We start from the raw sequence: 27,057 nt of genomic DNA, 5'->3' as shown, positions 1-27,057 counted from the left end.
ATTATTATTATTTTTTTTATGAAACTATTTATTTAGCATTGACTTCAGCTTACTAAATTTAATTTAACCTTAAATAACCCTTTAAATCAGGATTGTTTGTCATGTTATAAATATTAACAAACAGACAGCCCATGTTTTAACATGATTTCAGAAGTCTGGTGTTGAGGTTTGTCAACGAAACAACGAACAATTATATTTTGTTACTGTAGTGTCATATTTTGCGCCTAAATTCTCCATGTTTTCCATGTATCAAATGTACATTATTTAATCAGGTGGTGTTTACAGTACTTTAAACCCAGATTAGGCCCTTGGACTTAGTCTTAAAAAATCAGAGGAAACACAAATATTACCTCATTACCCGACTGAATCAAGTGAAGAGGGAGTCAGTGTGTGTGTGGTATGCTTGTGTTTGTGAATGGGAAGTGCTGCTGTGTCTGTACGTGTGCAGTGAATGGGCAGAGCTGTGTTGCTGTGCCTGTGTTGTAGAGTTCGTACGGTAACCGAGGAGCATCAAGAGCAGTCCCGCTGCCTCACAGCCCCAGCCCTAAATCAACGATTCATCTGATGGCGTTTGAGAAACGAAGAGCAATTCCTCTCGTAAGCGGTTTGACTGGCGGCAGCGATACCAAGCCGCTTTTTCTTGATCCGAAAATGAAGTTTAGCTCCAGCTTTCGTCAGTCTCCAGCCACAGCCGATGCATTTTTTCTGTCGCTTCCCCATATCGGCCGAGCCGATGCAGCACTTCCCTGTGATGCGGTAAGAGCAGCCGCAGCCTCTGTGTGTGTCTCTCTCTATTTACTTACTGCTTTATGAAGACATTAAGTGTTATTTATTAAGACGACGCTAAAAGTCCCAAGGAGGCATCCGCGGTTACATAATAGCATGCAGTAAGGCAGAGGCGGTGAATGAACACACTTTATTTCATTCAGAAAATGCGGCTGCACCACGGTTAAGATCCAATGGATGCTGCTGTATGTTTCCGTCCTGTGAGAGTTATCAGAAATAAATCTCGTTTTACATGGCAGAGAAGCTACTGCTGTAGTGTTTCCTGTAACTGCAAACGGGATAGACTGTATCATCCTTCAGTATCATTCGAGTGTCCATACATAAATAAATAATAATAGTAATTTGTGTCAGTGGTTTTAGTTAATTTGTCCATTATACATATACATATCCTGAATTGTGTAAAATATATTTTAAATGTTAAAAAATAGGCCACTTTATTTGAATCAATTTAAATATTTCGTTTTATTTTTTTATATAACCTATTGCATTATTAGTACATCTACCTATTTTATTTGTAATATTTTTTAAGATATTTTAATAATATCTAATAATTATAGCCTAAATGATAAATTATAAAATAAAAATGAGTAAATAAATAAATGGTTTAATTGACCACCCTTTGGAAGTTTGACCTTACTGTCTTTACTTGCAAATATCGTAAATCATTAGGTAACTATGGTAGCTATATATCTCAAGGCATAACACTTCAGATTATGCTCTAGATTTGAGTGGGATGGATCATTTTCATCAGTCATCGGACAGTTTAAGAAGAGGCTCCTTAATTTTATGCTTTTACCCATTTAAGATTAGAATAGTAGAACAACACTGCATTAATATCCAAAGCTTGTGGTACAGTAGTAGAGGAGTAAATTAAGTTTCCTTGGAAACCAAAGACTGTGCTGCTATACAAGCCACCTCCATTTTCAAGAAACAAGGTAACAAAATACACCAGTACATAACTTAATATTATTCGTATTCAATTTAATACTTCATATGGTAGACTTTTTCTGAGCTACATAATCTTAAGATGAGAATGCTTATGCCTGCACTGTTATGGAGGCTACAGTGATTGCGATGCTGACCTATTTTTAGAATTGAAGGTAAAGTATATAATGTATTTTTGATAATGCGCTCGTGATTGAATCATTTGTTCTGTCATGTGAGAGTGTATCAACTTTATCAGTTAACACTAAGTGATGGAACTGTTTATAATGCATCCATATTGATTAAATATGTCATACACCTACGTTTATGACCATTAGCTATCTGACTATGTGTGGGACTTAAGCATCAAAACAAAAGTTACTGCATTATTTTTTTCTCCATACATTAGAATATGTTTATTTGTATTCTTTCTGAGCATAAATAATGACTATCATGCATTTTAACCATGATTTATTACAACCTCTAATATAATTCAGCTAAATAATACCTCATATACCAAAAAATAAAATAAATAAATAGATAAATCTTGTCAGGCATATTTAGAACCAGAATCATCAAATATCATTATACTCTCTGTAAAGATCACAGTGCAGCCTCCCAAATCTTATTAATTGGCCTTTTAAATCTTTACCAATCTGTGCAAATATCACTCAAACAAGGTTTTACACATTTGTCACCAAGAAGTTTTTAATCATTCAAAAAACTTTTGTCACTTTTCTTTAAATCACTTTTTCTTTTATATATATTATTAAGTTCAGGTCAGAGAAGCCTAAGTATGTTGTTCATTTTTACATAAATAGATGGAACATTATTTCACATATATATTCACACACATATATATATATATATATATATATATATATATATATATATATATATATATATATATGAAATGGTTTGGAAAAACGTGAGGATGACTAAATTACAAATTTTTGATTTTTGGAAGGACTACATTTTCTGCTTAGAGCTGAGTTGTGTAATGAGTGATGCACTATACACTTCATGCAGTATTTATTCAACCATCTAGCGTATGAATTATATAGTGTTATTTTGTCATCCAGTGTCAGAGTTTGATAGCCCCACCCCCTCCACAATTTCTATTGCACTTTTTCTTTTCTGAATCTTTTCTTACTCTTTATGCTAAAATGGCACAGAATAGTGCTTAAGTATATACACACTTTATGCACTACAACTTTAATGGAACACATCTGTTACAGGATGAATTCAGGGCAACAAAAAAACAAAAACAAAGGCAACATCTCATCCCAGCTGCACTTTATCATTAGCATCTGTTCCTCTGTTTTTTGGATCACCCAGTTGGTAACCCCATCAGTGTTTTTTTTGTTGTTGTTTTTTTACCTCTAGTGACGTTGTAAGCTTTGTGATGGTGATGCTGGTAACAGCTTTGAGCTTAATTAAAAAATGTATCCCTCACAATGACATGAATAATTCACTTAAAACCAATATGTCTGTCATCATTTACTCTCCCCAATGTCATTACAAGCTGTATAACTTTTTTATTCTGTGGAAAACAAAATTTTTTTGAAGAATATCCTCTGAAAGTTAACAAGGTCTGTTTTTCTATGGATGCTACACTGCCTTGATGACCAAACTCAATTTATGGGATGTTTTTGAATCAACTGTATGCCTATTTGTGTTGGTGCAAGTGATTCATTCATTTGCATGGAAGTAAAAAATTTAGTACACAACTGAAATTAGATGCCATTGGCAATAATACAGAGACAGTAGGGTTGTAGTGTTGCCGTTCTAATTGCTTAACATGCTTTATCAGGTCTTTTTGAAACTCCACAATTACAGAGATCACTTTCAAAGGTGTGAATGGAGGAAGTTGATTTGTGAGAACAACAGTGAATTTTCCTATTATGACATGTCATGGGATTGGAATTTTGTTTGTTTCATTCTTAGAAATGTAATTTTTTTTTCCTGTTTTGATCAAGAAAATTTTCAGTTCCCTGTTGATACTTCACTGTTCAAAAGGCGCCATGGGAAAAAGGCTTTTTTTCTCCTGAACAGAAGCTTTTTTCAATCAAGCAGTGAAACTGTATGGCCATTGGTTTTGAGAACATCAGTCTCACCTCTCTGTGCTCTGCTTTTCAGATAGCAACACCGCCCCTTGCGCCCACCCATTTTCTTCCTCCTCGAAACCTGTGAGGAAAAAACAGTGGGGCAGAGGACTGAGCTCATGTAAGCTTAAATCCCACATGCCTCACAACACAGAGGCATTCCCCCATCCTCTTTACCCAGTGAAAGTGACGTGAAATTCAGCCAAGTATGGTGACCAATACTGAGAATTTGTGCTCTGCATTTAACCCATCCGAAGTGCACACACACAGAGCAGTGAACACACACACACACACTGTGAACACACACCCAGGGCAGTGGGCAGCCATTTATGCTGCGGCGCCCGGGTAGCAGTTGGGGGTTTGATGCCTTGCTCAAGGGCACCTAAGTCGTGGTATTGAGGTTGGAGAGAGCATTGTACATGCACTCCCCCCACCTACAATTCCTGCTGGCCTGAGACTCGAACTCACAACCTTTCGATTGCGAGTCCGACTCTCTAACCATTAGGCCACGACTTCCCCTTCCAGCCTGATCAGCGTCCCTCTGCCAGCATGAGCGATCTGGTTTCACTTGGGGGGAGTGACAGCGAGCTGCCCGATGACAGCATGTCATTGGCAGCCTCGGCCACAGAGGAGTTGTCTGGCTCGGTAGCTGATCCACGCCCAGCACCACCAAAGTTGGGATGGATGCCGAACTCCTCCGTATCCTCTCCAAAGTGGTTGAAGTGCTGGGATAAGAGTGGTCTCCACCAGAGGAGCCCTCTCTCAGCCGTCTGGACAAATGGTTCCTGCCGGTGCATCGTCAGTCCCCTCATCAGCATTCCTCACCGTTCTTTCCAGAGGTCCATGACGAGCTCACGAGGTCATGGCGACCCCTACTCCACTCACCTACTTCCACTTCATCCGCCCTCACTAAGATCGACGCCTCTGAAGAAAAGGGGTAGGAGAAGATGCCTCCCCTCGACGAGTCAGTGGCCGCCCATCCCTGCCCGCCCACGGCAACCGGCTGGAAGGCAAAGGCCGCCCTGCCATCCAAGCCATGTAGGACCCCTTCAGAGCTCACTGGAAGCTCCTACTGTTTGGCTGGATAGGCGGCTTCAGCACTCCATTCTATGGCAGTCCTCCAGGTCTTTCAGGCCAAGCTCCTCTCCTCCATGGACGAGTCTGACCTGGACCTGCGACTCTCTGGGGGCTGAGAAATGCAACGAACCTGGTTTTGCGCACCATCAAGACCACTGCTCAGGCATTCGGGAGGTCCGTGGCCAGTCTTGTTGTGCTCGAGCGCCACTTGTGGCTTATGTTGATGGAGATCAAGGATGAAGACAAGGTCAAGTCATCTTTATTTATATAGCGCTTGCAACTAAACAACATTAATCAGGAAAACAGTGTGTCAATAATGCAAAATGACAGTTAAAGGCAGTTCATCATTTAATTCAGTGATGTCATCATCTCAGTTTAGTTTAAATAGTATCTGTGCAATCACTTGCAATCAAGTCAACGACATCGGTGTAAATGAAGTGACCCCAACTAAGCAAGCCAGAGGCGACAGCGGCAAGGAACTAAAACTCCATCGTGACAGAATGGAGAAAAAACCTTGGGAGAAACCAGGCTCAGTTGAGGGGCCAATTCTCCTCTGGACAGACGAAACCAGCAGTTCAATTCCATGTTGCAGATCAAAGTCAGATTGTGCAGAAGAATCATCTGTTTCCTGTGGTCTTGTCCTGGTGGTCTTCTGAGACAAGATCTTTACAGGGGATCTGTATCTGGGGCTCTAGTTGTCCTGGTCTCCACTGTCTTTCAGGGCTGTAGAGGTCCTTTCTAGGTCCACCATCTGGTCTGGATACAGACTGCATCTGGTGGCTACGGTGACCTCGGAATAAAAGAGAAACAGCTTATATTAGCGTAGATGCCATTCTTCTAATGATGTAGCAAGTACATTCGGTGTTATGGGAAATGTTCCCGGTTCCGGTTTACCTAATTGATGCAGACTAAAAATCCTTTATCGGATTTGGATATTAGAATCATATTTAGTGTTATGTGTAAGCCAGGTTAAAGAGATGGGTCTTTAATCTAGATTTAAACTGTAAGAGTGTGTCTGCCTCACGAACAATGTTAGGTAAGTTATTCCAGAGTTTAGGCACCAAATAAGAAAAGGATCTGCTGCCTGCCATTGATTTTGATATTCTAGGTATTATCAAATTGCCTGGGTTTTGAGAATGCAGGGAACGTGGGGGATTATAATGTAACAAGAGCTCATTCAAGTACTGAGGTGCTAAACTATTCAGGGCTTTATAAGTAATAAGCAAGATTTTAAAATCTATACGATGTTTAATAGGGAGCCAGTGCAGTATGGACAGAATAGGGCTAATATGGTCACACTTCCTGGTTCTAGTAAGAACTCTAGCTGCTGCATTTTGGACTACCTGGAGTTTGTTTACCAACCATGCAGAACAACCACCCAATAAAGCATTACAATAATCTAACCTTGAGGTCATAAATGCATGGATTAACATTTCTGCATTTGACATTGAGAGCATAGGCCGTAATTTAGAAATCTTTTTTGAGATGGAAAAATGCAATTTTACAAATGCTAGAAATGTGGCTTTCTAAGGAAAGATTGCTATCAAATAGCACACCTAGGTTTCTAACTGATTACGAAGAATTGACAGAGCAGCCATCAAGTCTTAGACAGCGTTCTAGGTTATTACATGCTGAGTTTTTAGGTCCTATAATTAACACCTCTGGTTTTTTCAAGTTCAAGTTCAAGTCTGCTTTATTGTCAATTCTTCCACATGTACAGTACATACATACAGAGAATCGAAATTGCGTTACTCTCAGACCCCCGGTGCAAACAGATAACTAACAATAAAGCCTAAAAATCTAGATCAAAATATAAAATGTAGATGCAACTATACAATAAGGGAATGTTAAATAAGACATATAATAAAATTAGTTCATAGTTCAGTGGTGCCTGGGGCAGAAGAGGAGAGGGGGGCAAGATCGGGAGTGAGTTGTGCTTCCTGACAGCCTGGTGGATAAAGCTGTCCTTCAGTCTGCTGGTCCTGGCCTTGAGACTCCGCAGTCTCCTCCCTGATGGTAGCAGGCTGAAGAAGCTGTGTGGTGGGTGGGAGGGATCACCTGCGATGCAGAGGGCTTTGCGGGTGAGACGGGTTCCATAAATGTCCTGGAGGGAGGGGAGAGAGACACCAATGATCTTCTCAGCTGCTCTCACTATGTGTTGCAGAGTCTTTCGGCAGGACGCGTTGCAGGCGCCATACCACACAGTGATGCAGCTCGACAGGATGCTCTCTATGGTGCCTCTGTAGAAGGTGTACATGATGGGGGGTGGGGCTTTGTGCTGCTGTGTTTTCAGTCTATAATTAACTAGTTCTTTGGGGTCAAGTTGTCCAGTTTGAAGGCTTTTGGTACTGTACATATTATAATGACAACGAGGAATTAATAATAAGGTGGTCTGGCCTCTTTGGACCGGCAGTTGAAGGGTTCGCTTAGCGCTTCGCGGAGGCACAGAAGTCGTCCCAGGCCATGTGACACTTCCTGCCAAAGTGCTTCAGCTCCGCAGCTGCTCCTAGTTGCCCTAAGTCTACACCGACTCAGCTGCCCACTCAGCCTGCACCTGCTGCCCCGCTGCTCAGCCTGCCAAGACTCAGCAGACCCAAGGGCATTCCCACTCAGCCAGATGCTACCCCTTTCTTAAGTGCCTTGGACCCCGACCCAAGATAGCATTGGAACTTGCACCTCAGGAGGGGGCCAAGTCTTGCTATGGCAGGACCACCCCCCTCTTAAGCCTCTTATCACCCCGTTCAACACCCGGTGCACAGGGATATGTGTTTGTTGCAAATTTTGGGCCTGTACAAGTGCCCTAGCAACCGCCCTCTGTAATAGTGGGAAAATTATTCAAAAAGAGAGGAAGTTTCCTCTTATATTTCTCACTAATACCCTGCCCCCGTGCAGCCAGTCATTCAAATTAATCCAAGCCCTTGCCACTAGGGGTGTCAAAATTAATAGTTTTTTTCAATGAGGATGATTTGTTTTCAGTTCATTGATAGACTATAACCATTTATAATGTACACTTTTCTGACGTCATTTGTCGCATACATGCTTTCTCCCTGTAGCATACGTTAGGCACATTCTGCTTAAACCACAGATGCGCAGAATGATCAGTGTATGTCATACACTCATCCTGTGCAGCACAGCTTCAAACTAAATGCCCCTAATGGCGAAAGGAGGTGAGATGCTAGTACGAGTAATTAAAAATGCTCCAACTACTTTAAAAGCTGACCTTGCCACATTTTGGCATTTATGAACAACCTGAGCACTACCTAGAGAAGACACACTCTTTGTGTAAATCATGTTACGCACAATGAAATATGTAGGGGGGTAGGTATGGGCAAATGAAGCCTTGTGAAGCACTGAGGCTTTCCTATGACTGTTTCGGGAAAAGATTCAAAGATTTGAGTGTCTCGAAAAAAATCTGGTGGTACATAAACAATTTATCAGCCAAAAGCCTGTGTAAGATATTCCGTAGAATGAGGCATCTACCACATATTCCACAGATTGATTCAAGTTATGTGCACAAATAAAAGCCTAACAGTGTGTGTTTGTTGAATTTCTGTCTCTGGTAAATTCATTTACCCATTAAACTGTGCAATTTAATATCAGTACGAATTCCGGTACTTCCTTGTCTCCGAAAAGGATGGTGGTCTCCCGCCCATCCTTTATCTCAGACACCTGAATCACACCCTCATGAAAAGGTTGTTCAGTTTCACTATGCTGAAGCAGATCCTCTTGCAGATTCACACAGGGGACTGGTTCTTTTCTCTAGACCTGATTGACAGATATTTTAACATTCCGATAACCCCCTTCACAGACGATTCTTGAGATTCGCTTTTGAGGAAATGGCTTATCAGTACACGGTTCTTCCTTTTGGACTGTCTCTAGCTCCCTGCATTTTTACAAAATTGCGAGGGTGCAGTTATTTCCCCTCTAAGGCAGGTGGGAATCTGCATTCTCAACTACAACGACCACTGGCTCATTTTGGCCCAGTCGGAGGCAGAATTAATATTACATAGGACCCCTACTTGCGGCCTCCTTCGAGATCTGAGCCACTCTCCCTCTCAAAATGTTCCAGAGGATGATTGGACTCAGCATCACCAGCCCTACAGCTGGGCCTGGTTCATATGCGGCCCTTTCAGCGCTGGCTGAAACCGAGGGTTCCATCCCATGCGTGGCATCATGGACACCTACATATCGGGGTAAATCAGACCTGTATAATGGCCCTGGCCGTCACATCAACTGCTTGGAAATGCTAGCAGTGTGTCAAGCCTAGGGATGTCAGTTTTCTATCATTTCCATGATTGATCGTCGTTTAAATTAAAGATCATTTAATAGATTCATTGTTAACCTTAATGCTGCAAAATGCATCTATTGCAGCGCCACACAGTCACCGGTATAACAGGATGTGCAAAATCAGTTTAGTTTGAATAATGCTAGTAGCAGGATTATAAAATGAACAGATGTGATTATAATAATTTGATAAATTGAAGTGAGCCCTGTATATTTGAGATAATTTTACCTTTGATGACTGTATTCTATCCTGTCACAGAGACCGCTGAACGCGCCTCTTTGAATGGTTTTGTGGTACTCGTTGTATTTTAAAACACAATTGCAATGTTTTCAACTGACATTATGACATTTTAAAAAAAATTATCTCAAATGTAACTGTGCCGTGTGTGGCTGTGCTGTGCAGTCAGAGAACCACTTCAAACACACTGTTGCTCACATCAAACATTTTTATGTGAGTATTAAGACCAGTACTTAATTTGATCCTGCTGTCAGTTGTCAAATTGTCAATTTATATTTTTATATATATATATATATATATATATATATATATATATATATAAACCCTGTATTTACAGTGCATTAGATTGTTATAATGCATGTGTGCGTGCATATTAGGACAGAGCCAGTGTGGGTTTGGCTAGATTTATTTGGAGGTTGTTGCTCACGTCTCATTCGGCACAAATCCAAATGTTTCCATATTCGCAATATATATGAATGTCTGACACTCTGACACTCCAGGACTGACATTGCTTACCCCTGGCATAGACGGAAAAGATCATCCTCTTCACATGATCATTGGCATAACAGAAGAGTGGGTTGTTTGAATTGTTAGAATATGTGGGGTGTGTGCACACGAGATGCCAGCACGATTGAACAATATATATATTTTTGGAGTAAGATATCATATGCAAAAGTGTTTTCTTTTATTTGTTCACACTCACAATAAAAACAGAAAATTTGTGCTCTTCTAAAATAAAGCAAACAAAAAATCCTTTCCTTTCCGTGAACTTGTTCATTGAGCTCCGTGACACACTTCTGTTTTAACCCTTTAACTGTCACCCCGTCCCGTATACGGGACGCCTACATTTACTTCACTATATTACAATTAAATCTAATCTAATCTTGACAAACTATATATCGTTGGAAAGGTCTAAGACTCCCAAATATATATTTTATCAATGTTCTTTGTAAAAATTATGTAGGAAAAGTAATAGATTACTTTATGACAAGAGTGCACCCTCAAAAATCTAAATTATAACAGGAGTTTATGGGGGAAGTTGTGGCCTAGTGGTTAGAGAGTTTGACTCCTAACCCTAGGGTTGTGGGTTCGAATCTCGGGCTGGCAATATCATGACTTAGGTGCCCTTGAGCAAGGCACCGAACCCCCAACTGCTCCCCGGGCACCCCAGCATAAATGGCTGCCCACTGCTCAGGGTGTGTGTTCACAGTGTGTGTGTGTTCACTGCTGTGTGTGTGTGCACTTTGGATGGGTTAAATGCGGAGCACGAATTCTGAGTATGGGCTTTTAAAAAAACGACTTCCTTGTTGCCTTTTTCTCTATCACATTTTAGAAATCATCAGAAATAATATATATACTGAAAACTTAAAATCTCAAAATTCATCCTTTAGAACCCATTTTAAAATCAGACATTGCATTACCATGTAAATGTAAACATTACCATGTAAATGGTGTGTATATATATATATATATATATATATATATATATATATATATATATATATATATATAATGAAATTATGAAAAAAAAAAAAAAAATTTAGGCCTATTACTTGTGTAGGCTATGCATTTTCCTTAAAGCATCCCATTTTTTAATGAATTAAGAATTCGTTCGATTTGTTAATTTGTTCCCTCAATTCAGTTAAATCATGGGTTAAGGAACAAAATTAATGAAACATGAACAGTTGTCGTAGAAAGGAATTAACAAGTTGTAGGAATGAATAGCCTTTCTGGCCTGTGTCCTGCAGCCCTTCAAAGCGCACAATATGAAACAATTATCTGGGGAAATGACTTAATTACAACATTTCTGTTGCTTTCCATGTTGAAGAACTTTGTGTTGTTTCTATTTTAATGTACATTTAAAGATTAAAACACATTAAAAGCTTAATTTGTACATTATGAAAGATGTTTATATATGTTTATATACTGTTTTGCGCATGAGCCGCACGCAGCCCAAAATTAAATAGGTTAATCGACCATTATTGCTTTAATCGATTGCATCTCTTATCGATAATTAATCTATCATCGATTAATTGTTGACATCTCTTGTCGAGCCTGTCAGTTCCTCCTGCTGAGAACCAACCTTGGTTGTCAGAGCTAACTCTGCTGCTTGTAGCAGCCCCCTGGTCCATTACACTGAGACAAGATCTCCTCTCTCAAGCGAACTGGAGTTTGGCTGCTCGATGGGAGCCCACAAGCCTCCCAGAGTGTGTGTTTTCAGAAGCTAGAGCCCCGTCTATGAGACACTTCTACCCCATTAAGTGGTCTTTTTTCTCCGCTTGGTGCCTAAACGATGGTTAAGGGACCCGTTTCCCTGACTAATCAGTGGTTTTGTCCTTCCTGCAAGAGCTACTGGATAAGGGACACTCCCCATCCATGCTCAAACTATACGTAGCTGCCAATCGGCCTTCTGTGCCCCTATTGCAGGCCAATCGGTAAAATCTGCTCTGCTTCTAGCACTAGCATCGGTAAAGCGAATATGAGACCTGCAGGGGCTTTCACTTTGCCCTGCCTGCCTGGTATTTGGGCCAAACGACTCCAAGGTTGTCCAGAAAACAAGGTATGGTTATACACCCAAGGTGCTCTCCACTCCATTTAGAGTGCAGGTCAATGTGCTCTCTGCACTTTCTTAAAAGCCAAGCCTCGTAGCCTCATCTCGGTGTGTCCATTACAGAGATCTGTGCTGCGGCCGGCTGGGTTTTTTGCTAGGTTTTATAACCTGGACATCCCGGCCTCACAGGCCAGAATCTTTTCTGCTTAAGTGGGCACACTTGCGCTATGCGAAACAGTTCTGACAGAGTCCTTGACCGTAACACGCTCAAGATCTTTAGGTTGGTTTGCTTGAATACTTTTGGCCCAGGGAGTGGCAAAATTGTACGAGTCCTCTGGAATGATTTCTTAGAATATTGTTATACTTCCCCATAGGCATTGGATGCTTAAGGTGGTTATATTATGCAGTCATTCCTCTACCATAGCATGGCATGATTGTATTGGGTTCCCATAGCATCTTTTAAGCAAGTCGCAGTATGAGGGAAATATCAACAGGGAACGTACTCGGTTACTAACGCATGCTCGGTTCCCTGAGATACGGGAATGAGTACTGCATTCCAGGTCATCCTTTGTAGCTGCATGACTCAGTTTTCGCATCAGTTAAAGTAACCTTAGGATCCTGTAGTGAAACGCCTGCTTATATACTGTAGCAAGATGACCCCGCCCATTCTGGCATGCTCTGGCGGGCTTTGTCACCATAGGCTCATGCAGCTCCACTGCCGAGACATTGGTTTGTTTTTTAATACACTGCATGAACCAATGGCCATGCAGTTTCACTGTGTAATTGAAAAAATGCCTCAGTTGAGGAGAAAAAGGCTTTTTCCCATAGCATCTTTTAAGCAGGACGTAGTACTTGTTCCCAACCGAGGTTACATTAGTAACCAAGTATGCTTAATGACTCTAATAATTTCAGGTTATTATTGTAAATAAAAATTCATTTTTAGATTTTTTGAACTAAAAATGCCTAAATTTAATTATTATAGAAAGGCCATTGTTTCTGTGAATTGTTTATTTATTCATTCATTCATTCATCCATTTAGATGAATGAATAAACACTTTATTACATTTGTATTGTTTGTGTCTGTGTGTGTGTGTGTGTGTATGTGTATGTGTATGTGTATGTGTATGTGTGTGTGTGTGTGTGTGTGTGTGTGTGTGTGTGTGAAAGGCACCATTTTATGAAATCTGACATGGACTATGAGAGGCCAAATGTCGAGACTATCAAATGTGTGGTGGTTGGAGACAATGCAGTTGGAAAGACCCGTCTTATCTGTGCCCGGGCCTGTAACGCAACGCTTACACAGTACCAGCTACTTGCCACACATGTGCCCACTGTCTGGGCAATAGATCAGTACAGAGTCTGCCAGGAGGTGAGGAATGCATGCCGCTATATTCTTATTCATGAAATAAATATGTGAAAGAAATGATGATGCAACGTGTGATAGTTGCTACTTTCGATAATTTCCCTGATAAGTAATCTGATAACATTTTGAAAAATGTGTCATACACAGTTTCTCGGGTAAATCTCCATGCATGTGATAGGTCTGTCTCTCCGGCCAGGTTCTAGAAAGGTCAAGGGATGTGGTGGATGATGTCAGCGTGTCCTTGCGTCTCTGGGACACTTTCGGAGACCATCACAAAGACCGCAGATTTGCGTATGGCAGGTAAACTTGGATTACCACTCTCATTCACACTAGATTAATTAAATTTATACTAATTTATAAATGATTAGGTAGTTTTTATTCTTCATTTTTAATGTTGTCCTTTTTCCCATATTTTGTCCACTCTTGTGAAGGTTTGTGAACTTATTTATTTATACTTGTACTAATGAAAAATGGTGATGAGTAAATACTCATAAATTGTCATATTCCATAGAAGCTTACATTGTGCAGAAGTCAAAGGTTACCCTAAAAAGGTTACCAAGCAAACTAATCAGTTTTAACCTGTATAAGTTAATGAGTTGTTTCTGGTTTGCTAACAGGTCTGATGTGGTGGTGTTGTGTTTCTCCATTGCAAACCCAAACTCACTCCACCATGTGAGGACGATGTGGTACCCTGAGATCAAGCATTTTTGTCCCAGAGCTCCTGTTATCCTAGTGGGCTGCCAGCTCGACCTGCGGTACGCTGACTTGGAGGCAGTGAACAGAGCTCGCAGGCCACTGGCCAGGTAAATTAAGACAGCAAATACAACTGTTGGTAGCCATTAATACTAGAAATGCAACACTTGTATCTTGTAAACCTGAGTTTCCCAACTCTGTTCCTTGAGGTAACCAACGGTACACATTCTGGATGTTTCCCTGATCTGACTCATTCATTGAAAGTCTAAAGCCTTGTTTACAGCTGGTCATTTAATGCATTTTTGCTGATCGGATATGGTAAATGGTAAATGGACTGCATTTATATAGCGCTTTCAACAGACCACATGGCCATCCAAAGCGCTTTACAATTTGCCTCACATTCACCCATTCACACACACATTCACACACCGACTGCGGTGTCTGCCATTCAAGGCGCCATCCAGCTCGTCGGGAGCAGCTGGGGTTAGGTGTCTTGCTCAAGGACACCTCGACACTTGGTCAGGTGGAGCCGGGGATCGAACCACCAACCTTCCAGTTTGTAGACAACCTACATGAACCACTGAGCCACTGCCGCCCCATTATCTATGATTTGTTTACAATTTTTACAATTTACACTTGGAAAAATAAATGTGTCATTGCAAAACAGTTATAAATCCATAAAATTTAATGGATTAAATTTGAGTTCCCGTCAAACAAAATCAAAAGATAAGCACTGCATTTCATTAATTATCAGCTTATTTCAAGATCAAAGACCACAATAGGAGAGCATAGGGCATCAGCACTGGAAAAATAAGTTTGTCTTGCTACTTTTAATGAAGATGATTGTGTGTTGACCTTTTGCGTCTTTTCCTTTCATTTTCATTCGCTGCAGTCTGTGCGTCGGCTTGCTGAAGAGATGCTCAGCTGCTCGTCTGCAGCGATGTGTGTTGCATTAGCACAGTCTGACTAATGTCATATAGCCTATAACACACTCTCACACGTTTATTATTTGAACATTTTGGGAGGAGTAAAATTAACATATGTGGTTTCAAAAACCAGATGCATTTACACTTGTCCAGTTTCGTCTAGAATAGAACCCGGACCACCTTCTGAAGTGGTTTGAGCGATCAGATTTATATCCGTCTTGAATGTGTTTCTGAGGGCATTTACACCAGGTCCTTTCACGATCGGATGGCTATCCGATCAAAAAAAATGCATGAAGTGACCAGGTGTAAACAGGCCCTTTGAGTCTCCATTAATGATCTAGAAAGTTGATTCAGGTGTGTTTCGATTAGAAAGAGATTGAAAATATGTAGTGTTGGGGTGCCTCAAGGAACGGGTTATGGAAACACTTAAATCTACGGCTGCATTCCACTTCGTTATTCGTTATTGAGTTGCACGAGTGTTCACTACTGGCCAAAACCTTGCAATGGACTGAATTAGAATGTTCTAAACCCTTGATCACTTGGAACCTGCTATGAAGTTTTTTGTAATAATATATTATTAAAATATTTCCTCTACAAATTAAATGTCACACATGTGTTGCACTGTTGTTTATGGAATTTTCTGAAATATACATAGGAAAGAGACTTGCTCCCTCGGTCGAAATCAAAGGTCTGTCGATATAAACTTCCTTCATCCACTTCACAAAGTGGAACACACTTCAAAATGGCAGTGGGTTTCTTCCAAAAGGAAATGCTTAGGGAAGTTCACGGGTTTGTGTCTAAAGGCGAAGTGGAATGCATCCTATGTCTCCATCAATTCTACAGTCCACAAAGTCTGTAACAATATTCTAAAACAGTAAAAGAATCACACTTCTGTGTATACTCATACTCATGTTGAGTATGAACATGAATGGAATTTGAGAGCAGTGGTGGAGGTGAATAATGACTTACATTTTAGTCTGTTCCTCATAAAGCTGCTACCATGTAACTTCATATTATTGTGCATGAGATTTATGAAATAGTTTTTTGCTGTTGTAATGATACTATCTTGTAATATTTGAAGCTCAACTGCACCTACTCTATGCCAGGGGTGTCTAAATCCTGCTCTTTCATGGAGAGCAACTGAGATCCAGAATTTATGACATGACGTGTGGCTTGTGAACGCCATAGCTTGTGGAATATCATAGGCAGTAAAGGATACATATATGCTTCCTTCAAAAATCAATGAGATGAAGGTATCTCAGTAGACAGGATGTAACACTATCATAGGATTCGGATGCCTTCTTGCCTTCCTACCTAAAAGATGCACGGACAGCATTTTCAGCTTTCAGATGCAGCAATTAGATACTTCCAGGCAGGTTTGTTGAAGGTGGTTAAAGCTAAACTGTGCAGGACACTGGGCCTCAAGGAACAGGATTGGACACCCCTGACCCATGCCCATTCACTTTCCTTGTGTGCTAAGTCTTTTGGTTTTGAACGTTGGTAATGTGAGTAAATGATTATCAATAAAGATTTTGATTTTGGGGAAAGCTAGTTCTTAAGTATAATGGTGTTTTTTTTTTTCAGGCCCATTAAACCCAATGAGATAATGGCACCAGAGAAAGGACGTGAGGTGGCTAAAGAACTAGGCGTCCCTTATTTTGAGGCCAGCATAGTTGCTCAGTTCGGGGTTAAGGATGTTTTCGACAATGCTATACGTGCAGCCCTCATTTCCCGTCGTCATCTCCAATTCTGGAAGTCGCATTTACGAAATGTTCAAAGGCCACTCCTACAAGCCCCCTTCCTTCCCCCTAAACCCCCTCCACCCATTATCACCATTCCTGAACCTCCCAGTAATATCGAAGAGCACCCTAGTCGACTGTTAGAGGACACGCTCTGTGCCGACGTCATCTTAGTCCTCCAGGAATGCCAGAGGATCTTCGCCCACCGTATCTACCTTGCCACATCCTCTTCTAAGTTCTATGACCTCTTCTTGACTGAACCTCGGGGTCCTGAGGAGACCGAACGGGAGCGAGAACGTCCCAGAGGGCCACCGCTTTCTGGCCGCGATTTGCTAATGCGCGCAGCTAGTTTTGACGTTTCTGAAAGTAGTGACAATGGAGATAGAGCAAACTTGCGTGCCTGCACCAGTGATGGAACTCTTAAAGGTGACGGAGATCGTCGTGGTCGTCTGCTCCCAGCCTTGAGTCGTGCTTTCATTAGCATCCAAGAAGAAATGGTGGATGACCCCATCACCTTCAACCCAAGAAAAATGACAGTTGTTCACATGGACTCTTCAATGCAGCCTGGTCCATTCCGATCGGTGTTGCGGTACCTGTATACAGGTAAACTAGATGACCAGGAGAAGGAGCTAATGCAGGTGGCCCACATCGCAGAGCTGCTGGAAGTTTTTGACCTGCGTATGATGGTGGCCAATATTCTGAACGATGAGGCCTTCATGAATCAGGAGATCACCAAGGCCTTTCACGTGAGACGCACCAATCGAGTGAAAGAATGTCTAGCCAAAGGGACCTTCTCTGGTGAGAGGCATGTGAACTGTATGTTTGCTTGGTACTGTAGTTATTAGGGTTGGTCATCCACAAAGCAACTACAGTAGTTGGTTAACGAGGTGGGCTTTTATATAGTTTGCTTTTACATGAAATTAGCTTTTTGTCTTTGATAGAACAATTCAAGACTGTTGAACAAATGGAATTGATCTGAAATTGATAAGAAGGTTAGAGGCCATTATTTCAACTAAACAGCTAATAAGGATATCAAAATGAAATGTTGGCATTCAAAATGTTACAGAAAAGAAAAGCATTATAAACCTAGTTAGATGGCATGCTTTCACACTATTTTTCTAGATAGTGTTCATCAATTTTCATTTATATGCGGCAAAATCATATATCTTCTACGAAACCTTCTGTATATGAAAAATGGGAGTACACATTTAAAGCAATGTTCTCACAAAATTGACATCTCACAAATATTTTTGGGTGATCTTGAGTGATTATTTAACCATGGTTTTGAAATAAGTCATTGAAATGGAAAGTTTAAAATGATAATCAAACACTTTGGAAAATATACTTTAGGAAACTTAACCCTCTGGGGTCTGAGGTTGTTTTGGGACTCTGGAGAAATTTTGCCATGCGCTGACATTTGTGCTTTTTTCAGTTGCTTATAAACATATTAATAGTTAAAGTTTAATAACACTGTATTGAGGACACAAAATATGCATTTAATATCACATCTTTTTCCACGACTCATTCAAAGCAGTTCTAAGATAACTACTTTTCTCTGATTGGTCAGACAGCCCAGTCTGTTGTGATTGTTCTACCACGTAAATTGCCATAGTTCCATAAAAAACTTGAACATCTATTATTCATCATATTTACAGTTTGAGATTTATTGGAGCCAGCTGGTCCAAATAAACTGGGTACTGAGCCATCTTTCAAAAGCAAGCATTTTGTGAATCCTGTGTTGAACTCCCAGAGATTAGAGAAGCAGACGTCATTTGGGAACACAAATAAAGTCTACAGTGGGAATTTTATTTTTTTTAACCACTGATTCATTACACCCCTTCATTACATCTTTTAGAAGTGAAAAAAATACTTTCTTCATTTACTGTGATTGGCATTGTGAATTATGTTAGCATTTGTACTATAATGGATGACAGTTTTAACATTCTTGTTACTGCACTGCCTCCCATGCAGGAGACGCCTGTTTGAGTCCCACTTGGAGTGGTTTGAGTAGAGTGGGTAGGGTTACATTGGTTCCATGACCCTGATGGAAATGAGGTTTAGGGGGTTAAATGTAATGGAATTTAGTGTGCTTTTTAGTTCACCATCCTCCAATTCCTGATATGTCCATTTAAATCCCAACCGAAATGGTACAAATAGAACTTACCTTATTTACTGTATATCTGTCAGTTACACTAACTGTGCATACATTATCATTACCTGTTGAGAAAAACAGCATATGCTGGTTAGGTATGTTTTGAAGCATGGCTGCTGGATTGAGCTGGTTTAAGATGGTTCTTAGCTGGTCATGTGCTGGTCCTAAACTGGTCCTAAGCAACTAGCTCCTGCTCAGGACCAGATTAAGACCAGCACATGACCAGCATAAACCAGCTCATGACCAGCAGCCATGCATCAATACATACCTAACCAGCTGGATTTTTCAACAGGGTTCATTTTCAGGTGTATATTAAAAAGCAAACAAAAACCATTTTTGAAAACTGCACACATTGAATGTACAGGGCACAATCTAGCAGAAGGTCGTCCAGTATTGTTTATAACCAAAGGCACATTTTTCACAAATGTGAGGTGAGCTTAAGCAGAATGTCCCTTCAAGCTATTTCCCCCTCTACTTCAGCTCAATTATTCACCCCCAGAGAGAAAAACAAGCCCTGCATATTTTGTCAGCTGGATTTCGGTCTTCTGATAGAGAGAACCGGTGCGGATGTATCGTGTTTTTCTGCGCTCTCAGGGTTTGGAGGACATCAAGCTGTCTTGCAATTCTGTCCAAGCATTTCCCTCTCCAAACATAAAAACTGAGCATTTCTATTTATTTATCCTTCACTCTAGCACTATGATTGTGCTTTAGTGGAATGTAATGTCAAGCCACTGTCACAAAGTGCCTTTTAAGTTGTCAAGATGATCACTTCATTTCAGCATCAGTTTCCCTATGTATGTTGATTTACAAGAGAGTAGAGTATCTTTATATGATATGATCTACAACATCAATTCCAGAGAAATTGGGACATTTTGTACAAATGCAGTTGCTTTAACTTTTATTTAATTGACAAAAATACAAAGAAAAGATTTCCAAAGTTTTCACTGACCAACGTAAAGGTTTTTTTAAATTTCTTTTATTTATTTTTTTATATGAATACATTTTGATTTTAATGGCTGCAACACACTCCAAAAGAGTTGAGACAGAGGCATGTTTAACATTGTGTCACATCAACCTTCACATCAACAGTTGGGGAAGTTGTGGCCTAGTGGTTAGAGAGTTTGACTCACACATACTTTATGCAAGTCACCCATGCTGTTTGCTCTGTTGCACCCTCATACCATGACAGATGTTTGCTTTTGCATCTGTCACTGATGAAGGTCTGAATGGTCCATTTGGTCATTGGTACTGAGAACTCAAAATCAATTTTTCCCGGAAACAAGTTGAAATGTGGTCTCATCTGAGTACAGCACACCTTTCCACTGTCTTTTTGACTATCTGAGATGAGCTCTGGCCCAGAGAACCCGGCAGCATCACTGCATGGAATTGATGTATAGCTTTCTCCTAGAGAAACAGAGTTTTAAGTTGCATTTCTTGATGCAGCAGCAGACTGTGTTAAGTGACAGCAGTTTTCTGAAGTACTCCTGAGCACATGTGGCTATATTTAGCACCGCAGCATGACGGTTTCTTATACAATGCCATCTGAGGGCCTTGCCCCACATGTAGTGTGGTTTCTCTGGAATCCCTGAATCGTTTTTTTTTTTTTTATATACAAAATTTTGCGTGGTAGTTGGTGAAAGACCTAAATTCTTTGCAATTTTGCATTGCAAAAATGTTTTATTTGTTTGACACTGCTCTCATGAAATTTGACACAGTGATGAGTCCAGCTTGGCTTGCAAAGACTAAGATGCTTCTTTTATACCCAAACATGATACCTTGATCTACAGTATTACCAATTCACCTGTTTACTGAGAACAGGGTTTCAAAATAGATTAACGTAAATATTCTATAACACTTTCACTTTTATTTAGCCTCTGTCCCAACTTTTTTGGAATGTGTTACAGCCATCAAAATCAAAATTTGCTCATATTTTCAAAATACATGTTGGTCAGTGAAAACTTAAGAAATCTTTTCTCTGTACTTTTGTCAATTAAATAAAAGTTAAAGAGAATGAACAAATCATTTGCATATTTACAAAACAACCCAACTTATCTGGAATTGAGGTTGTATTATTATAATAGTGATTTGAAAGCTACAGAAGTTGGTCTGTTCTATCCTGCAGATGTGGTGTTCAGGTTGGATGATGGCACCATCATGGCCCATAAACCGCTGCTTATCTCGAGCTGTGATTGGATGGCAGCCATGTTTGGTGGACCATTTGTGGAGAGTTGTACAAAAGAGGTACAATGCACCCACAATATTTCTAAACCAGTACCAATGTGAACACTGAGCTTTTAAAGATTATATTTGTGGTGTGTATTGTAATGTTCACACTGTGTATAGTTTCAGTTTGTCTAACATGAACTAATGTAATTTTTGACAGGAACCTGATGAACATCAGTGATTTTTATGTATTCAAATTGGAAAGAATAGGAGGTAAATAACTAAGTGGGTGATTTTAATTGTGTAATATCTGGAGAAAATAGAGATTATAGGACATTTGTGATGATGTTCAACCAGGGTTATAATAATAAACTAAAATTAAAGCAATAATAAACCTTTTATTCTTAGAATTAAGTAACATTATTTTTGAGAGATAAAAAGAAAATTCCTCTTAACATCTGGGTTGATCAGGTTTTATCCCTTCATTTCTAATGCTATATCTAGCAATTTGAAATAATAAATAAGCTTACCAAGTATGAAAAATCAATACAAATTAGTATTCTCAACATATATAGTGGGGCCCAAATATCTAAAACCATGATGAAAATTTGAGATTTCAAAATTGACATTTACATCTGTAAATAAACTGGAACTTTTAGGATTACAAATAAATAAATCAATAAATTAAAAAAAGGGAAAATAATAAAGGAAAATAAATACTCTGTATTTTAGATTTTGCACAATTTCAAGGACACTAATCAAATAAGTAGTTTTGTGACATGATTGTCAGATATTCTTGCATCCATTGAAACTCGTGTTTTTTAGATCATGGTAAAAAATGTAAACATTAGGTTTTTATATTTAACTTGTGGATTTCATGCTGCTTGATTTCTGCTGTCAAGTTAGTAGGACAAAACAAATACATAGACATAAAAACATGGAGTGCTTATGCAATACTTTTGGACCTCATTGTATGTCAGAATGTTAACATAAGCTTAAAGTTGTTCTCTACTAATGAAGACGGCATACTGTAATCGTACTGTTCTTTAACACGGAGTTTTAATTCCCCTGAAAAAGCCTTTTTGAGTTGTTGCTGTGTTTTATCAGGTGCTGTTTCCAAACACTACGCGGAGCTGCATGCGTGCTGTGCTGGAGTATCTCTATACTGGCTGCTTCTGCTCTCGACCAGATCTGGATGCCATGGAACTCATTGTTCTTGCAAACCGTCTCTGTCTGCCTCACCTGGTAGCGCTGACAGGTACACAAATGAACCTGAGACAACCAAATCCTGTGTAAATTTAGACCTTTAACTAGAGTTGAGGACCAAGACAATGACTGAAAAAAACATGTGTCCTTTTGTACTGAATTACAATGCAAGTCACTTCAGGTGGCAAATTACAGTGATTTTTACCATGCTTAAGGGGTGTTTTTTTTGCATCATGTGAAGCTAATTTATTATATATATTTATAACGCATTCAGTGCAAGTTGCTCTGGATAAATGTATAATTCAAAAATTCAAAAACAGTTTAATGAATGAATAATATATATAGATATATAAGAGTTTATGGTAACATTTTATAATAAGGTCCCATTAACAATATTCATATTTACAATATTTATGCATGAAGCAAAATTTTACTAACAATGAGCAACTTATTTGTTACAGTATTTATTAATATTTGTAAATATTATTTAATGATCAAAATCTGCAGGCACTGATTGAATCCCTTAAAACTCATATTTGATATTCTGTACAGTATAACATAGTGTACAGTATAACATGGAAACCTTTTTTCCATGTGAAAATAAATTGTTAATGCCTTTAATGGCTTGAATATGCAAATTAATCCCCGCCTCCACTCGGTCACATGTAAAAGTGTAAGCAAAAGCTAAACACTGCACAATACAACATAATCTGCATATACCCAAACCGAAAACATGGATATGGAAGCAGTTTTGTTTATTTGAAAGCATGTGATTCTAATAAATAACCTTACAAGACAGTTTGGGATGTCAGTGTCTGTACACACAAAATTGGATAAACCCCATTATAACACCCCATAGAAAAATCTTGAAGAAACCACTGGTGGATAAGTCTTCCAGGTTTCAAACTGCGTTTTTAAGATTTTTAGTTTTTTGGTTTACTGCAAACAGAAAGTACTCAGCCATAGTGTTGACTAATGAATTTGCACATGGTTTGTCTTTAAACATTAAAACACCAGACAGACATGCAAACAGTGCTAAACACTTGATTTTCACCACTTGGGTCTTTATCTAATGTCAGTCATTAATTAACAAAGAATACAAACCGAAAATAATGGTGACATATTCTGTTGTTTTATAAGTGTTGTGTTTCTGTCCTAGAGCTGTACACTGTGAAGGTACTGACAGAAGCTTCTATGATGGGAGCAGATATAGATGGAGATGTTCTGCTCTATCTGGACATGGCCCAGGTAAGCATACCACTGACAGACAGACTGAGGGAGTCTCTGTTTAGGAGTGGTTAGGAACCAAATAGACTAGTTGTTCAGAGGTCTTGGAGGGGACGCATCTCAACATGTCTGATTTTCTCCATAGTGTTTTCTTCTGTGTGATTGTTTCCATTAGTTCCACTGTGCTCATCAGCTGACCAGCTGGTGCCTCCATCACATCTGCACCAACTACAACAGAGTCTGTCGCAAATTCCCTCGTGACATGAAGGCCAAATCTACAGGTAATTCAACAGCCCCTCAGATCAGTAGAAACGCCAGTTTTTAATTTTATTTTAACTTCAAAATTAATCGTTTGTTCACTTGTTTTCATTAGCCAACTTTTTCTGCTACAGACGTTAAATTCTTAATCTAAATAAGTTGCATTAGTCATTGAAACTGCTAAAAAATCATCATGTTTATTGTATTATTAATCTATTCTATCTACTTTTTTTATTTTTATTTATCATAAAAATTGACCCTCTAACATTATCATTCTCTATTCTTTTTCTATTCTATCTACTTATTTTCTTTTTAATTGTTATTAAAATAATAATAACTTGACCTAAAACTATCTATTGGATATCTATCTCTGTCTAAAAAAGAAAAAAGAAAAGAAAAAAACCTTGCTACGTGTATTGCGCTAGACGAACTGGGTCTTATATATTTTTGTTGGTTTGATAGCTTACATTTTTATTATTTGATGCTGTCTATGAAATTATTAAATCTAAATGTACATTTTATACTGTATATATGTTCTTTAATATTAAAACTACGTAAATGGACTTGGAGCAACGTGATAATGAGTAAATAATCTTTATTTAATTCAAGATATATTCTCTGAATATATTCTTAATATTGAACACAATTTCTATATTTATGAATGAATGAATGGATGCTTTATTTCGAACATAAACATAAAACAAGTAACAAAAGAAAGTAAATTGAAAAAAAAGACAAACAAACCAAACAATTAATGATAATAATATGAAACCAACATGTCCGAAAAGGAGTAGGATGAAGCATAAGCTTATTAAAACCTACCCCTTCTCCACTATTCAATAAACAATCAGTTTTCCCTAATAAACATATTTACATAATACCTATCTACAAAAAATAGAAAATAAATTAATTAAGAAAACAAATACATAAATTATTTACCGATTGCTAAATCCCTTCCTCCTCCCTATACCTTGTGAAAACCATATGTTTGTACCGCTTCTTAAACTGGGTCATGCTTGGACATAGCTTAACCTCCACACCCAAACTGTTCCACAAACAGAAACACAAAAACCTTTTATTGTTGTACGTACCCGCTGATGTTTTATATTAAACTTTCCTCTCAGGTTATAACCCCCCTCTCTGTTAAAAAACAATTTTTTTATATTTCCAGGAAGTTTTTTGTGTATTGCTTTGTACATGATTTGTGCTGTTTGAAAATGAACCAGGTCAATGAATTTTAATATTTTTGATTTTAAGAAAAGTAAATTTGTGTGCTCTCTGTAATCAGTATTATGTATTATTCTTATGGCTCTTTTCTGCAATATGAATAGTGATTGTATTGAACATTTATAAGTATTGCCCCAAACATCTGCACAATAATGTAAATATGGTAAAAAAATCAATGAACAGTAGAGAATGTGGAGTGATTTATGGTCCAGAATGTGTCTTGCTTTACTAAGTACAGAAATACTCCTTGACAATTTGCTGTGAACATATTTTATATGTGACTTCCAGTTTATTTTATCATCAATTATTACCCCAAGAAACGTATTTTTATTTACTCTTTCAATGCCCACCCCATCTATTTACAGGTATCTGTACCTGTGTATTCTTATTGCAATTACTGAATAATATGAATTTGGTTTTACTTAAGTTTATTGATAATTTGCTTCTATCAAACCACATTTTCATTTTGCACATTTCAGAAGTAATCCTCCCCAGTAGTTCATGCAAATCTCCCCCAGAACAGAAAATACTAGTGTCATCTGCAAATAATACTATTTTTAATGTTTTTGAAATGTTGCATATATCATTGATATAAAGTAAAAACAGTTTTGGACCTAATACTGACCCCTGGGGGACGCATCATTTAATCATTTAATTTGTCCTATATACACAACCATTTAAAAGTTCTAGGTCAGTAAGATTTATTTAAAAAAAAAAAAGTAATTTTAGTAAAAGGGGATCAAAAGTGAATAAATAATATATATATTTTATGCTTGAATACACTCAAATTAAAATAAAACGAGTAATTTTAAATTGTAATAATATTGCACAGTGTTTTTATTGCATTTTTGATCAAACAAAGCATACTGACTGATAGAAAGCAAAGAAAAAAATATGCATAATGAGATTTATTTAATTTTTTTCTCCCAGTCTGACTGCGTCTCTAACCAAACAGTTATCTCAGTACTGAAATTAGTTTTGCATTAAGCTGGTATCACAGTCTCATTCTGTCTTGCAGAAAACCTGGAGCACTTTGAAAAACATCGCTGGCCTCCAGTGTGGTATCTAAAGGAAGAAGATCACTACCAGCGGGCGCGCAAAGAGCGTGAGAAGGAAGATTACCTGTACCAAAAGCGGCAATGTAAACGCAAGTGGCTCTTCTGGAATATACCGTCTTCAACGTCCTCCAATTCTCCGTCTTCTCCTGGTTCTTCCGCAGTCATCTGATCGGCTCTCAGGGTGAATGACCCACCTAACAGCCCTAAATGTGGGATATAAACACACAACAAGGAATGATAGCCTTTTTCGACTCTATAAAGATGACCTATTCACATTTTCAGTTGAGCAAAATGCCCAAGCCCTGCTTTTAGCTGCTGAAGAACAAGCAAAAATGAAACAGGATGGAGAACGCAAGTTTAAGCAACACAAGGCTTTGACTAAAAGCACATTGCTGAGTCTTTCTACTGGTTGGATTTTTCATCAAATCAGCTTTGACATCCTACTGTGACATCACATCCTGCGGTATTAGAGCACTGCTCAATTTGCTGTCAAAAGACAATCTTCGCTCAGCATTGATTCCCCAAACATAACCGTATCTTAATCTGTATAGGAACATATTGTACATGGCAGGACTGCACACATTCATAACGTGAAATGCTATTAAGTGCTTTTCAGCTCTGAAATACTAGAACACAGCAACATTTTAGAGCAGCCAGCAAACATAATCTACAATCAAACCACTTCAACAGACTGATGTCCTCAAGATTCAAATGGTGTCCACCGTTCAATATCTAAAGGTATTATTAATAATGGTTCGTTGAGGGCCACATGCGCACATGACTCCAAAGAACCGCATGAGTCCATAGCCATGCTGTGGGTTCAGTGTGAGTTAAACTCCATTGGCAGCATCTGGCATAACGTTGATTTCCACAGAAAATGCCATTTACAATGGAAAAACATCGCCAGGAAAGAGACATTCAAAATGCATACCGTACAGACAAAATACAAGACTTAAAGTTGCAGTGAAGTAGTGACTTTTCTTCTGAATTAAGACAACTCTGAGTAAAATAGATTATGGGAAAAAGGGAAAAAATGTAGGGCAGGGACTTGGTTCTATTGGCTGGGTGGAGGCAGATATT

General features: G+C 38.8%; 1 protein-coding gene across 2 annotated transcripts; it reads left to right on the top strand.

Annotated features, from left to right (window-relative positions):
• Positions 1-423: 423 nt before the first annotated feature.
• On the top strand, positions 424-27,057 carry LOC132097437 (rho-related BTB domain-containing protein 2-like). Of its 2 annotated transcripts, none has more exons than XM_059503151.1 (10): positions 424-756; positions 13,133-13,334; positions 13,525-13,628; positions 13,946-14,131; positions 16,532-17,484; positions 20,961-21,079; positions 22,109-22,259; positions 23,367-23,455; positions 23,610-23,715; positions 25,938-27,057. In XM_059503151.1, exons 1-10 carry the CDS (start codon positions 695-697, stop codon positions 26,144-26,146), a joined length of 2,181 nt encoding a protein of 726 aa, XP_059359134.1. In that variant the 5' UTR covers positions 424-694; the 3' UTR covers positions 26,147-27,057. The 2 variants fall into 2 exon arrangements, with proteins under 2 accessions (XP_059359134.1, XP_059359133.1); XM_059503150.1 differs by having other exon boundaries at positions 13,507-13,628.

The sequence above is a fragment of the Carassius carassius genome, chromosome 21 (genome assembly GCF_963082965.1).
Source record: "Carassius carassius chromosome 21, fCarCar2.1, whole genome shotgun sequence".
In the NCBI taxonomy this organism is placed as follows: domain Eukaryota; kingdom Metazoa; phylum Chordata; class Actinopteri; order Cypriniformes; family Cyprinidae; genus Carassius; species Carassius carassius.
Note: the sequence above shows the minus strand (reverse complement) of the source record. Positions and strands in the feature narration are given on the sequence as shown.

Bases quoted from the DNA above. Each gene is read 5' to 3' on its own strand.
- LOC132097437 (XM_059503150.1), top strand. From the start codon at position 695: ATGCATTTTTTCTGTCGCTTCCCCATATCGGCCGAGCCGATGCAGCAC. The intron at 13,335-13,506 runs GTGAGGAATGCA...TGCATGTGATAG, and splicing joins AGTACAGAGTCTGCCAGGAG to GTCTGTCTCTCCGGCCAGGT. The intron at 17,485-20,960 runs GTGAGAGGCATG...TCTATCCTGCAG, and splicing joins AGCCAAAGGGACCTTCTCTG to ATGTGGTGTTCAGGTTGGAT.